Source organism: Micromys minutus, assembly GCF_963924665.1.
Source record: "Micromys minutus genome assembly, chromosome: 9".
Taxonomy (NCBI): domain Eukaryota; kingdom Metazoa; phylum Chordata; class Mammalia; order Rodentia; family Muridae; genus Micromys; species Micromys minutus.
In genome coordinates this window covers 21,505,311-21,520,232 of record NC_137978.1, presented here as the reverse complement: position 1 = coordinate 21,520,232, position 14,922 = coordinate 21,505,311, and the positions used below count along the sequence as shown (strand labels likewise).

General features: G+C 36.9%; 2 protein-coding genes across 7 annotated transcripts in view; one reads left to right on the top strand and one right to left on the bottom strand.

Annotated features, from left to right (window-relative positions):
* The window catches only part of SNAPC3 (small nuclear RNA activating complex polypeptide 3), a 36,877-nt gene extending 30,422 nt beyond the window's left edge, over positions 1 to 6,455 (top strand). For all 3 annotated transcript variants that reach the window (XM_080921168.1, XM_080921166.1, XM_080921167.1), the window contains one exon: positions 5,679 to 6,455. The gene's annotated coding sequence lies outside the window, so the exon portion shown is untranslated. The remainder of the gene's footprint in view (positions 1 to 5,678) is intronic.
* PSIP1 (PC4 and SRSF1 interacting protein 1) overlaps positions 1 to 14,922 on the bottom strand; it is a 32,204-nt gene that overhangs the window by 8,235 nt on the left and 9,047 nt on the right. For all 4 annotated transcript variants that reach the window (XM_080921162.1, XM_080921165.1, XM_080921164.1 and 1 more), the window contains exons 4-10: positions 14,170 to 14,308; positions 12,067 to 12,171; positions 10,829 to 10,891; positions 5,290 to 5,383; positions 4,260 to 4,335; positions 2,325 to 2,550; positions 617 to 735 (exon numbers count right to left, since the gene is read on the bottom strand). In XM_080921162.1, coding sequence (XP_080777288.1) covers positions 617 to 735; positions 2,325 to 2,550; positions 4,260 to 4,335; positions 5,290 to 5,383; positions 10,829 to 10,891; positions 12,067 to 12,171; positions 14,170 to 14,308 — 822 coding nt within the window. The remainder of the gene's footprint in view (positions 1 to 616; positions 736 to 2,324; positions 2,551 to 4,259; positions 4,336 to 5,289; positions 5,384 to 10,828; positions 10,892 to 12,066; positions 12,172 to 14,169; positions 14,309 to 14,922) is intronic.

Here is a 14,922-nt window from a genome sequence, read left to right as displayed (position 1 = left end):
CTTTGTAGAGACATCATAGAAACAAATGAATCCATGTTTTTTTTTACTATTGGCCACTGAATAAGTGACCTACAACATGTTTTCAATTATCTCCTAACTACCAATAAAAAGCCCACGAAAGTTTATGAGAGTATGACACTTTATAAGCTAGAAAAAATAATAAACTAGGAGAACAAATGTATACAAGAGACACAAAGTCTGATAAAATACTGTATAAAGGAGAAAGAAAGACCTCATGGTAAGTGTATATCCAAGTGTCAAAAGGGAATTCAAGCTTGACTCATAGAATATCAAACCCTGTCAGCCTTTGGGTTTACTTTTATCAGCCTCCAGGTACCTACTGGGGTTGCATTCTTTTGCCACCAATATATTTTCATAATTCTATGTTTAACATGTCATATAAAACCTAACTGTACTGTCACAAAACAGAGGATTACCTCAGTGAATTCTATCCTGTGTAAAAAGAATAGAGCCTGAAATAGAACATATGGGAGATTTTCTAATATGGGAAGTCACTTCAAAAGGCTTCAACTCTGGAAAATGAGAGGCTACTTAAAAACTTTAACACTACTCTCTAAAAAAGAATGCAAAATTTAAAACTAAAAAGAATACTTACTGCTCAGTTTCCATTTGTTCCTCTTGCTTGCGTTTCCGATCTGCGGCTTCTTTCTCATGTTGGCCTTTTAGCATGTTCCTCCTGTGAGCAGCCTGGAAGTTTCTTCCACCCTTTCTCTTCTGTTTGAGAATTAAGATTCATTTATTAACTCTCAAGTTAGTGGTTTGAGGCTAATTACAATCATGGGAAATTTAAAAAAAAAAAAGAAGGTTTGGAGGGATGGTTAAGAGCACTAACTGCTCTTCCAGAGGTTCTGAGTTCAATTCCCAGCAACCACATGGTGGCTCACAGCCATCTGTAATGAGATCTGATGCCATCTTCTGGTGTGTCTGAAGACAGCTACAGTGTACCCACATACATAAAATAAAGAAATAATTAAAAAAAAAAAAAAAAAAAAAACTAAGCCCTGCTTAGATAAACAAGAACACAGATTCAACTCTTCTGAGTAGATATGAGTCTGTTAAAATCTCAGCACTTGGTAGGCAGAGGCAGGTGGATCCCTGTGAATTTAAAGACCAGTCTGGTCTGCAAAGCAAGTTACAGGTCAGCCAAGGTTAAATAGTTAGATCCTGTCTCAAACCCACTAGGTCCCTTCAAAAACTAGGTTTCTAAAATATTGAAAGAAATCAGATAGGAAAACCCATATACACACCTCAAGGCTATTTTTAAGAATTGTATTTTTTCAACAAAAAAGATAAAGCTAGTAAGATTTAATGTCATCCAAATAGTTATACTTCACTAAAAAATTACAAGAGGAAAAGATTAAAGTTGAATGTATAAATGCATCTCTTGTCCGTGCTCACAGTCATCTGGATTATCTACAACTGCTGGGGTACTGGAAGTATATCTAATTTCGAGAAATTAACTATACTATAAGGGGGCAAGATAAATTCAAAATATAAAAACATTTCAAATAAGCCTTTATGGAAATTCTATTATGAAAAATAAAGAAACCCATAAACCTTTAACAAATATTAAACACTCACTACAGAAGATTAACAAGTACCTAAACTATCTAGTAAACAAACTTACAACGTATTTGAGGAAATAGCTCAGTAGATTAAATGCTTCCTGTTCAAGAATGAGGACCTGCCTTCAGACCCCATACGCTGAGTATGACTGCATGTATCTGTAATACCTGTGCTGGGGTGGAAGGGATGGAGAATAACACAGGTAGATAAGCTGACTAAGCAATCAGTCTAGCTTCAGATTAATTGAGACCCCATCTAAACAAATGACATCTAAATAAATGACAGCACTTAGGCTCAACTCCCAATACCCACATGGAAGTTCCAAGAGATCTGTCTACACATAAATACATATTGTAGGCAAAACATTCACATGAAACAGAAAAATAATTAGCATGAGGAAGAGGGTTCATTAGTTAAGAGGACCGGAGTCTGTATCCTGAAAACTCAAAAATTACACTCAATTGTGGTGACCCGCCTGTAATTTCAGCCATGGTAGGTAGATACTTGTGACCTCCAGATCAAAGCTGCCACATGAGGAATTTGAGTTTTCTTGAGATATACTTAATGAAATTAAGAACAATGGAGAAAGATTATCTGCATCAACCTTAGGCCTCTACGTACACTATATGCTGCACATGAACACCTCATGCAAAAAACACATGGGGAAGACCTCATTTCACCAATGGGCTGATTTCCACACACAAACAGGCAAGAATTTTTTAATTTAAATCTTCTACCTTTTCACCTTCTTGATCATCTTCATCTTCTGAATCAGAGGTTGATGTAACCCCTGGTTTAGCTAAATTTTTCCGTTTAGATTCAGCTTCTTTCTTCCCCTCTTTCTTATCTGGTTCTTTTCTTGGCTTCTCTTCTTCCTTTTGGCCTTCTTCCTCCTTTTTAAGCTGCTTTTTAGGTTGTTTTTCCTCTGGCCCCTTTTTTTTACTTTTGTCTTCATCAATAACCCTACAATAAGAGTGCAACAGTGGAAAATTCATTTATACTTTTTTGAAAGTTACTTGTATGTGCATGTGCGTGTGTGTGCACACAGGTGCAGGTGAGCTGCTGGATATGGGTGCAGAGAACCAAGCTCTGCTCAGCTATAGAATAGTAGGCATTCTAACTGCCTTTACATTTACACTCTCCTTTACCAAACAAGTTTACCAGGGGGGAAAAATAATGGCAAAATTTATGATAACAACAACAACAAAGACGGTTTGCCTTCCTACGGAACTGGCATCACGTACAATCTTTGGATGTGTCTTGGTCCTATTTAGCATATATTCAACACTGAGGTATATCCCAAGACCTCACTTAATAGAATTACATCTTACATGTTTATAAACATACTTATTTTAGGAATAAAATCACAGTCATTTGTAGGGATTGAAAAACATGTTTAATAAATGACCAGTTACCTTTATTAAATTGTCATATAAGCCATGAAATAATGACATGAAATAATGACATGAATGGTCTACATAACACAAGAACCTTCAAATCTATTTTCTCTGCAGTTTTTAAGTATGTTAACTGTTACTGTATCTACATTTTGTTGTTTTTAAAGACAAAAGTTTAACTGTATTCCATGTTGGCTGCAAATGCCAAAGGGACGCATAAATAACAAAGTCTTGCAAAACAAAAAACAAAAAAAATCATGTATTTGTGATGGTGGTTACCCCATTTGAGAGTACTATAACAACCAGCTTGGAAAAAAAGTACCAACACTCAAGTAGTATTCCAATAATCATTAATCCTTCAAATAATCAATTCAGGTGCAGAAAAATGGCTCACTGAAAAAGAACTTTTTACTCGTTCAGAAAACCAGTTTGCTTTGCAGCAAGGTTTGAAAACCTTAGGTAGCTCACAGCACTGAGTTTCAAATCTGATGTCCTTCTCTGACTCTAAGAGCAGTTGTGATACATGTGTAAATAACCACAGGAAATCCATTTCTAAGTCATCCCTACAAAACCTTCAAAACAAAATCATCACAACAATCTTTCCTTTCCCTAATTATATCCCTTCTCAGGTTTCTCAGAAAAATTCAAGGTAAACACATTTTCTAAGTAGGAAAAGATAATGAGGGAAAAAAGGGAAGCACCGATGGCTCAGTGGGTTCAGATGCTTGCTATTAAGGCCTAATTATGTGATTGAGTCCATGGAGCCAGATGGTACAATGACCTTGTGATTTTTAACCTTGTGATACTTGCCTACATACACAAAATAAAGTTACACAGAACAAATAGGTCTCTGGACGCTACTCAAATATAATCAGCACAAAACTTGTCTAGCACCTTACCTTGCCCAATCTCCCTGTTAACCTACATTACTTAGGTTTGTTACCATACACCAAAAAAACAAACAAAACATGAGCAGATTTTGAATCCTTTAAACATACTCCCCACTCCAGCCTCTCATCACAGTTTTAGAAGTAGAACAGTGATAGAAACAAGTACCAAGGGCTGGACATGGCTCAGCAGTTAGTTAAGAGCACTGACTGAGTTCAATTCCCAGCAACCACATGGTGGCTCACAGCCATTTGTAATGGGATCCAATGCCTTCTACTAGCTGTCTGAAGACAGCTACAGTGTACTCATAAATGACATAAGAAACAAGTATCAAATAAGACAGAAAAAAAACTTAACACTATAATTTTGTGTTCAAAATAAACTCACATGTCACTTTCTGAAGGACAGGGTTGTTTTACCACTTTAGGTCTGCCTCTTGGTTTGGGAATCTTGACTTCAGTAGCTAATTTTCATATAGGAAAAAAAAATTGTCATTCGTAAATGTGAGGATTTTATGTTACATAATATATATGTACATCCTAAAAACTAGTGACCCCATGGATAAAGAAAGTGACAATTTAGTGATTAACAATAAATTTCCATTTGTCCTCATGTTTGACAGATTTAAAAGTGGGAGGAACAGGGGACAGACACCGCAGATGGTGTGTATGGACAGCATCGCACACTCAGAATTCATCAATCTATTACCAATGTTATGTGCACTATGCATCTTTGGAACATTACCCAAAGACAAATTTCTTATCAATTTTTATCAAAGATCTTTATCATCACCAGTTTGATGCATTATAATACTACAAAACATGTTCATACATTTTAATTTCTTTTCAATCTAACCATTCCCCTTAACGGTTTTCAGTAAGGATGACTATTGTGATGTAGGGGAAAAAATTATTCTGGTTGATTTTCAGTGTTGTATTCGGTATTAGGAAGAACAACTCAAGATTATTTCCAAATTATCAAGTCAATGCTAAACATCCTATCAGAATATGGTAATCTGAAAGTGAAAAAAGTAAAATAAGCCCAAATTCGTGATGTTTTTAATCTCACTAGATTCATTTTCAAGTATTTGGAGAAATTTTTAACAGTAGTCACAAGCAGAAACCATTTCTCCTTTGAAACTGTTCTGTATATAGCCTGAGGCCCACATGGCATTTTCTCAGGTGTGTAAGCACAAGGGTGATCCTTTAAAACTCCATTTCCTGTTGATACCACAGACAGCCATGCAGTCAAACTACCTGATGACCAATTTCCCCAGCCTCATCTAAGTCCATGTTAAAAGTGATAATGTGACTGTCTTTAATCAATGTTTGTTATTATTCTAGAACATTTGAGCCAGCAATGTGGACTGGAGTACCAATCACAAGCCAAACAAGCATTTAAGCATTAATGAGCCTACCTGCAGGTCGTCCTCTCTTAGGACTTGCTTTCACATTAGAAGCGGTTGCTGCAGTCACCATTCCTGCTTCTTCGGTGTCTACTTGTTTTTCAGCCTGAATCACAAGAATTTAATTAACCTATTTAGCAAAATTATAAGCATAAAAGCATAATTTCTATGATTTTTATTACTTTTGAACAATCAACATTATATCATCTCAGTGTTTTCAATCACCTTTTAAAAAATTTTCCAACCTAAAAACAATTCTTTGAAAAAAATAAGACTAACTGTTAATACGATATGAAAACCGATGTGTACAGTTATACTATAATGACTCACATTGCCACTTCCAACTAATTGTGCTTTATGTTTCAACAGAGACTGACATCTGATGCTATTTTATTTTCTAGAAAACTACAAGGCTGAAAAGCCAGTGGCCCCAAATGAGAACCAGCTATTCCTGACTTAGACATAGGAAATAGATGGTGATGGTCATAACTGCAAAGGGATGAACAACTGCAGCATGTAAGGATATTAAACAGCCATTTGGACATCACTAATGCACCAGCCAGAGCAAGAATGTTCTCAAAAACATGCAGAACCGCATTTAATTAATAAGAAAACTGTCAATAGATTTACAAGAAACAGCATTGCTTTTGTTTACTTCTGAGGGGCAAAGAAGTATTGCATCTCTCCAAATGCCATAAAGATTCCTGCCAAGAACTGTGATTATAGGCATGCTAACAAGCCCAGGTCAATCTACCTTTAATCACTGATGCCCAGGATAATAAAGTTATCTGCCTCAAAGAATTTATACACAATGCATACTCAAATTATTTAAACTGATCCTAAGTTACTCTTTGACTGTTCTCAGAAACAAAATAAACTTTCTCATGAGATCTCAGGTTAAGGATATGAGATCATTATAATTCCAAATCTGAATCTGCAACCCCAAAGTAAGGAGCCAAACATCTGTACTTCCATAAAGCCCCCAGAGATGCCAAAGGTTAAACTCTTCCTGATGACTTAATAGGTCAGAGGTTCTTATTGGCTCAAGGGCAAAAAAAACTTATTCACTTACCCTTTCTGCATTTGGAAATAATTCGAAAGCAAGTAAGAATTACAGGTACAGTGGATCATTTGAGAAGATGCCAATAAACAGTGAAATGTTCATCAATAATTAATACAGGAAAAAAAACTTTAGTATTGAACAAAGATTGGCCCTGGCATGGATCATGTCTATGACTATTACTGCAAAATCATGTAGGTAAAAGCCATTACTCATGACTAGTTATTTAAAATACATGCATGAGTGAGTATCTTTTAATGTTCACATTCTAGTAAGATTAATTGTTAAAAGTAATTTATATTTGACTGAAGCCTGTAACACTGGATTCATTTCTCAACTCAACTCTTTCATCTTTCCTAAAGCTTTTCCATATCCACCGATAACATCCTTTGCCAAGCCCAGCATCCTTGCCTTGCTGTACCTGTTTCACAAATCCCCAACCAAGACTAAGCTGACAAGTACTAGGAAGACAGGAGGGATGGGACACAAATAGGAAATCATTTTCTGTATTTGAAACTGGAATCTGAAATCTATGATTACTCCTTTGACCTTCTACAAGTCCCTAACATACATTTATCCATTCATTGATTGAACCAAAGTCAGAATGGGGAAAGGGAAATATAGCCAGAAAGAATTCCCGTGATTTCTAAATCCCTTCCTGAGTCATACATCTCCTCTTCCTTTTCAAAGCAACCCATTCAAAGTGGGCATTTCCTTTATGCATTTATTTACATAACTATCATTTTTCCTACTTTTGCAAAGAAAGAAAATGGCAAGATTTTTCATGCTATTTCATATTAAATGTTTCCCTGTATGTAATGCAAAGCCCTGATTTATTGATGCATTATTTCCCCCATTTCTTGAGATGTTACTAAACATTCTCCAATCTACTTCATTTCATTTCTGTCCTAACACCGGAACAAAACTAAAATCTCCTGAATAGACTAATTACCAAATATCTTTCTGGACTCTTTGTACTGAGTCAATACTGTTAACTCCCTTGTTAATTTTCCTTTTCTTTCTTAGCTAGATAACTTCTGGTCACTCTTCATAGTTCTTCCAAGTCAACATTTCATAGAGGCATGGTTCCCTCATCTGTATTATGTCCTGCCTCAATTCTGGCTTCTGTATCTATCCAGTGAACACATTCTCTTCATCTCCTCTAAGATCTTACTTTCATAGCAATGGTGGTCTCTCTTCCCTTTTATACTGTAGTCAGGTATCTCCACTCTATTTCCCAGAGTACTTAACTCTTTCCTCTGAAGGAAACCAGCAGGCTCTACATCCCCAACAAGTATACAGTCACTAAAGTAAACAACTTGCAGTCTTCCTACATTCTGCTCCATTCTTTTCAGCATCAGTCAGTTATCAACTTAACTTCCTGAGGCGTTCTACATTCCATCTCACACTAACAAAAGTAAGTAACTTGATGTGAAGCCTGGGTCCTTGGAATTAATGCAAATTCTTAAGGCCTTTTATGACCTTCTCAATTACTAGGTCACTCTTATAGCCCCAAATCTTAACTTTTATAGGCAGTTAAGCAAATAAACTGGCTTCCCTGTATATATCAAAGTTACATGTATATTACACTATTGTTTTAAAAGAACAATGCACATACCTCAATTCAGAATCACTTAATTAGGATGGGCCTGTAATTCAGCGATGGGCCTGGCCTAACAAGTTCAAGCAAGCACTGGTAGAACCCCAGCACCACAGAACAAAAACACTCATTGGTTTAAAGTGCTAGCAAACAGAGCCTGTGCTTATAGCATGTTGAAAGCTCCAGATTTGATCAACACAAAAAAACTCCACATACATCAAAATGCTAACAGATCATTTGTGCCTTCAGTAAGCCATAGTGGTTGCCTTACCTTGGTGTTGATGGCTACTTATCAGCATGGTAGTTACTAAAACGTAGGGTACCTGTGATAATTTCTTAAAAGGAACCAAAATGAAATCTATCCCGTCAACTGAATTATTCCACGCACAGAAAGTTTCGTTGTAGAATGGAGTGATTGGTTTTTTTGTATTTTACCTACAGAGTACTTTCAAAAGTGGAGTCAAATGTCTCAAAATCTGATGCTACCAGTAATCATCCATTTACATAATTAAAATTCTTTGATGTAATTTCAACATTTATAGTACGTTCACCAAGAGGGACCATTAAGAAATTACTGACTGCTAATGCAACAGTGTTGATGGTTTCAGGCATGAATATCCTTACTGTACACATGCACATTTCCATCCCAGCACAGCACCTGGGCAACCAAGTGGACAGTCAGTGAGTGTCTGTAGGAGGAGTCGGCCCTGGCAGCAGGGCTCCTCTGCAAACCATGTTAACTGCTACCATCAGGCTTTGTTTATTTTATAATGAAGAGGCAGGCAGACGTCATTTAGTTTAAGTCCTAACTAAATGTTCTAGGATTTCCAAAGTGTGTTCATATTCAAGTCACTAGTAGTTCCAGACCCTAGGCTTTGAATACAGAAACTGACAATTCCTAGCTGCAACTTCTTTCAAATTAAGGCGGTCTGCAATGAAAAAGTCATTGAATGTGTGATCACATTCTTCAGTTTCCTTAGCTCTGAATAACTTACAGGAGCCTCTCCTCAGCACGTGCTGCTACTCCTTATAGCTTCCCGCTGCACTCTCACCAGCTGACCCAGAACAGCTCCATCTGTACCACCCTCAGCCTTCATAGAATTGAAGACAGGGCCTTGCCTGGATTGGGATTTGACTTACAGAAGCATTCTGATCGGCTTTTATCTTCTATCCTGACACTAACACTTTCTCCTCAGCAGCAGTGATCTGTTGAACTTCCTCATCGTTATAGAATTCACCTGAGCACCACTCTAAATTTTGTACAAGAATTTTTCTTTTGTATGTGCATTAACACCTTGGCTTATTCACCCAAGAAGCTCAGTTATCAACCTACTTCAGCTTTTGACACACCCTACTCTACGGTTAATCATTTGTACCTTTTAAAGAGGCCTGACTTTCTCCACCTGAAGACCTAGAGGCCTTTTGTAAACTGACTAAACCCAGTAAAGAGTGGGAATGGCCTGTAAGGGGAAGCAGTCTGAACATGTTTCAATTGAGGATGCATCTTATCTAAGCAGTTTGTGGTGGCCCAACTATTATCAAAGACCACTAGAATACCTTAATAAATAACAAAATCTACAAATAATAATCTTAACAAAATGTGACAGAGAGTGAATACATATTCTTATCAATTATGTGTAAAACACTTTGTGGGCTAACCATATGCCTTTAATCCCCCTCTCAGGGAATAGAGGCAGGTGATTTCTGTAGGTTTGAGGCCAACCTGGTCTACATAGTGAGTTCCAGGACAGCCTGGTGGTATATATAAAGAGATCCTGTCTCAAAACAAATCGACTAAGCCAAAACAAAACAACAAAATACCCAGTTTGAGAGCTGGAGAGATAGCTCAGTAGTTAAGAGCATTGACTATTCTTCCAGAGGTCCTGAGTTCAAATCCCAGCAACCACATGGTGGCTCACAACCGTCTGTAATGAGATCTGATACCCTCTTCTGTGTGTCTGAAGACAGCTACAGTGTACTCATATATAATAAATAAGTACGTCTTTAAAAAAAACAGTTTGTATTATTACAAAGTCCAATATAACACAACAAAGCTCAAGAAAATGAAGCATTTCTGTATTTTCCTATTGTGATTTTTTTAAAAATTAGCAAGGGATCTGTCTGTTTTATTCCCTGTGCCAAGTCTATCTATGCCAATGCAGTCAGTTCTGAAACCCTGACTTCTATCACGGGCCTACCCTCATTGCCCTAATAGTCTGTCTATCTACTCACACTGCCTTAAGTGAGCCACAGAACATTTAAAATGAGTGATTTCCCATCACAACAGTTCTTCAGAACACCACTGTAGATTTTCTCCCAACTTCTAACTTAAAGCCTGCCAGTGGTGAGATGCAGCATCATGCTCCTCGGATGACCTGCTCCTTGACTTCATTATCTAACACTACGAAGTTATAATCACTTCCCTCCTGTACTGCAACTGTTTACTTTTACTTCATGTTTGCTGGCATACAAATGTCCAGGATGTGATGACGGAAAGTGTGATCAAAACTAAAACCCACATTAACTGAAAGACTACAAAATACAGGGTCTAGACTGTCACGGCCCCTCTTGTCACACAGCCCTGAATGAGCACAGTGGACAACAGCCACTGGTATCGAGGAATCGGGATTTACTACAAAGAGCTCGCGTGTATTAAATCATCAACAATTTGATTATATACTGTTCATTTTATAGAGAAGATGAGGCAGATTGAAAGGAGTAAAAATTGGTTCACTTTATTTCCTTTTATCATTCAGCTTAACTTGAGGGCACCACAGCTTCACCAAGAAGTTTTACTATAGCCAACTTACCCTTTAAGAATTCCTCATCTCTATTCTTCCTCAATTTAAAGAAAATCCCTCTGAAATTCCTACGGGTATTTAAGAAATTACCTTTCTCTTTCTTCCTCGCCTGGCAGCTTTCGGAGTGGTTATGTCAGCTGCTTTAGTCACATCCTAAAATGCAAAGTGGCAGACAGAAAAAAAAAAAAAACACAAGAAAAAAAGCCACAGATGAAATTATACAAGAAAGAAACAAATTTTCTTAAAATAAGATTCATAAAACAGCTTCACTGAAAGTGCTGAGAGGTTTCTTGTGACTCTGACCTAGTGAGGGCAACAACTAGTATCTTCAGGGGGAAAAACACCTCATGGAATGCCTGCTGTTTTTAGGTTTGAATAAGAATGGCTTCCACAGGCTCGCATCTGAGAATGCTTAGTCATCAAGGGATGATACTACTTGAGAAGGGCTGGGGCACCATTGGAAGTGCATCACCCAGGGTGGACTTCAGAATTTCAAAAGCCCACACCTAGGTCCAGTGTCTCTTTATGCCTGCAGCCTGCAGATCTGGACATAGAACTCTCAGCTAATTCTCTAGCGCCATGGTTCCTCCATAATGATAATGAGCTAACCTTTGAAACCGTTTTTATTTTTAGAGTTGCCCTGGTCATGGTATCTCTTCACATCAGTAGATCAGTGACCAAGCAGCCTACAATGGATCTCTTCTCAGTAACACAGGTAGAAAAAAACCAAGGTTTCAATTTTTTTCAGTTTAATACTTTTAAGTACTTCCAGTACATAATACTCTTTTTTAATGTATTTTTTATAAACACTAACCTACCTTATACCTGATTTCCTTATAAAAACCATTTCAAATAAAAATATCCATCCAAGGGCTAACAAGAAAGCTCAGGAGTTAAGAGCATAGAGGATCCATGTTTGGTTCCCGGCACCCAAATGACGAAACACTACCATTTTAAATTCCATTTCCAAGGTGTCTATCCAATGCCCTCCACAGGCATCAAGAATGCATTCAGCATACAAGCATATATACAGGAAAAATAGAAAGCTTTTAAATCCATGCATCTTAAAAATGCACAGACTATAAAACCCTATATAATATTTAGGAAAACTAACATGTTTTCATGCACTTTACAAATATTTTAAAGATTACCTCTTAACTTTGCCAGTTAACTCACTTTGTGATTTCTTTCTTGCAATAATTAAAAGCCACAGGCAGTACTCAAGACCCCCCAGCCCATTTTTCCCATGTAGTTTATTCAATAAACTGCTATCTACAGATACATTTTCTTCATTTTCTTTCTTAGACCAGAAAACATATAGAACATACTTCATTGCTGGCTTTTTCTTCCTGATCAGTATCTTCTTTTGAAACACTAGTTTCTTTTTCTTCCACTTCAACATCAGATGATGCATTTGACTGTTTGGTGGATACCTATGAAGAATAAATTACTCATTTTTAAGATATGCTTCATATAACTTGAAAATATTCTACACATGTAAAATCAAAAACTTGTATGTATGTATAGATATGGGAATACTCCAACTTCTGTTGCAAAGGACATTATACACATAGAATTTTTAAAGTTTTAAAGCAGGGAGTGATGCTACTATAATCACAGCATTTTATTTAGTAGGATGCCTACAAGTTTGAAGCAATCCTAAACTAAAGAGCTAGGTATAAGCCAAGCTGGAATATGTAGTTAACACCTTGCCTTAAAGAATTTTAAAGCCATCAATTAAAATAGTCAGTTTTGGCATGATAGAGTACCTCTTAGAAAGAGTGAGACAGACAAATTCTGAGTTTGAGGCCAGCCTGAGCTTTGTATCAGCCAGAGAAAAGTAATGTGAAAATCTTTATTACTAAGCCTACAAAAAGTTTTAAATTAAAATGACCAGATATGTTTTGAGTTAATTTCAATAAATCAATTACTAGTTTCTTCAACCTATGCAGGCCTGGGAATACATCATGCATCAAATAAGCACTGTGGTCACACTGTAGGTAAAAACTGTGGCAGCTACAAGTACAGAAGCCGTCACAGTGACTATGCTGAGTACCGTGAAGATCATCTAAGGAGGCTCACTATACCAAAGAAAGATTCCAAAGTGCACAGAACAATTTGTCAATTGATTAAATGTTTCTCAAAGCCAAGAAACAGCATAGTACATGTAAAATTACATTGAAATTTTGTTTTCTGTTTTTTGTTTTTCACTCCCACCCTACCCCAGACAGGGTTTCCCTGTGTAGCCTTGGCTGTGATGGTACTTGCTTTTATAGAGCAGGCTGGCCTCAAATTCAGGCCCATGGACCCTCTACCTCCCCAGTGCTGGGATTAAAGGCAAGCACCACTGCTGTCTTGCTCTAGGGGTTCGTTTTATCTAAGAGTTCTAGCACTTTCATACATTCAAGAGTACAGATTGCAATATAGAAAAACTAAGTTGAAATACAGAAAAACATTATTAAAGTACTATCAGGGGACCACAAGATAGTTTAAAACTTGCTAAGCACACTCAACAACAAAGGTAAAAGTAGATAGAGAAACAACTCCACACAGTTGTACTCTGGCCACTACACATGCACTGTAACACATGCACACACCCACATAAACACAAAATAAACAAAAGCTATTAGCAGTACCAAGAGAAAATAAAAATAAAAATGCATGGGAGTGCATGTGTGCCTTTAATCCCAGCATTAATCCCAGGATTTGGGTGGGTGAGTATGAGTGTGTGAAGCCAGCCCAGTCTACAGAGGGAGCTCTAGGGCATCCAGGGCAAAAGAGAAGCCCTGCCTTTTAAAAAAAAAAAATCAAAATGTAGTGCCATATATAAATTACAAGCTCTGGGCAGGAGGCTGTTTAGAATAGGTGGAATTTCTATTGGAGATGTAAGTACTTCTGTTACATATTTAATTAATGAGGTTTGTTCTAATACCATTCAATAAACCTGTAAAAACCCATCAACAACAAAACATCAAAGAAAACAAACTAAAGGGCATAGGCTTTAAGTTTACAAAACAATTAGGCCACTGAGATGGCTCAGCTCAGTGATACAAGCCTGCTGACCTGATTTTCATCTCCAGAACCATGAATGGAGAACTAACTTCACAAAGATGTACTTGACCTACATACACGGACAATGACGTATGTCATCCCCCCCATATCAAACATACTATAATAAATAAAATTTTAGGGCTCTGAATCTAACAAGACTTTAAATTCAGTAATAGTTTAAATAAATTTTGCTCAATCAAGTAGAGCTGTGCAACCAAGTGTATCTTTACACATTTAGTTAGTAACCATTTAGACATGAACGTCAAGGAACAAGCTAAAAAGAGAACAACCTAAAATTCATAAGGTTCTTCAATTAGTTATGTATTTTCCAATGACAATATTCTTACTCTAACTCTAATAAATTTCATAGAAGGACTCACCTGTTGACTTGAAAATTTCACTTTTGGATTGTTGTCTATCTCCCACAATCCTTCATTAAAACCTTTTCGTTTATTTGGTTTACCATACTTTTCCTTATTTTCTGAGTAAGGAAATATGTCCTTTGGTCCTAAAAAAGCACTGTAAAAGAAAGGGAAGATTTAAGTGTGAAGCAAACGTGATGAGATCACATATTAGGCTACCAGTGACATTATTCAATAAATACTTTATTAACAAACAAGGCTGGCCACAAATTCAGAGATCTGCCTATCTCTACCTCCCGAGTGCTGAGGTTAAACCTGTGGCCCACCATGCCCCGCTCATACAAAGTAAAAATAGTTTTAAATCCTAGTGGTCTCACTAGGGAGAACAACTTTGGAGGAGTAGAAAAAATTCTGATAAAAATGCTTGGTTTTGCTTTGGTTTGGTTCTGATTCCCAGTTCATATACCTTAATTTAACAAGAACTTAAGTACTATGCCTTCCTACCAAACAGTCCTTTATAAACCTAATTAATAATAACTATACAAAAATCTTTAAGACTTTTGTTTTATTAATTCTATGTCTACAGAGGAGGGCTGCACCTCAGTACATTGCCCACAGAGACCAGAAGAAGGCATCAGATCCCCCTGGACTTGCATGTAGTTGTGGGCTGTGGGAAGTAACCTGAAGAGCAACTGTGTTCTCTTAACTACTGATGAGCATCTCCAACACTCCCCAACCCACAAAAAAAAAAAAAAAAAAAAAAAAAGTTTC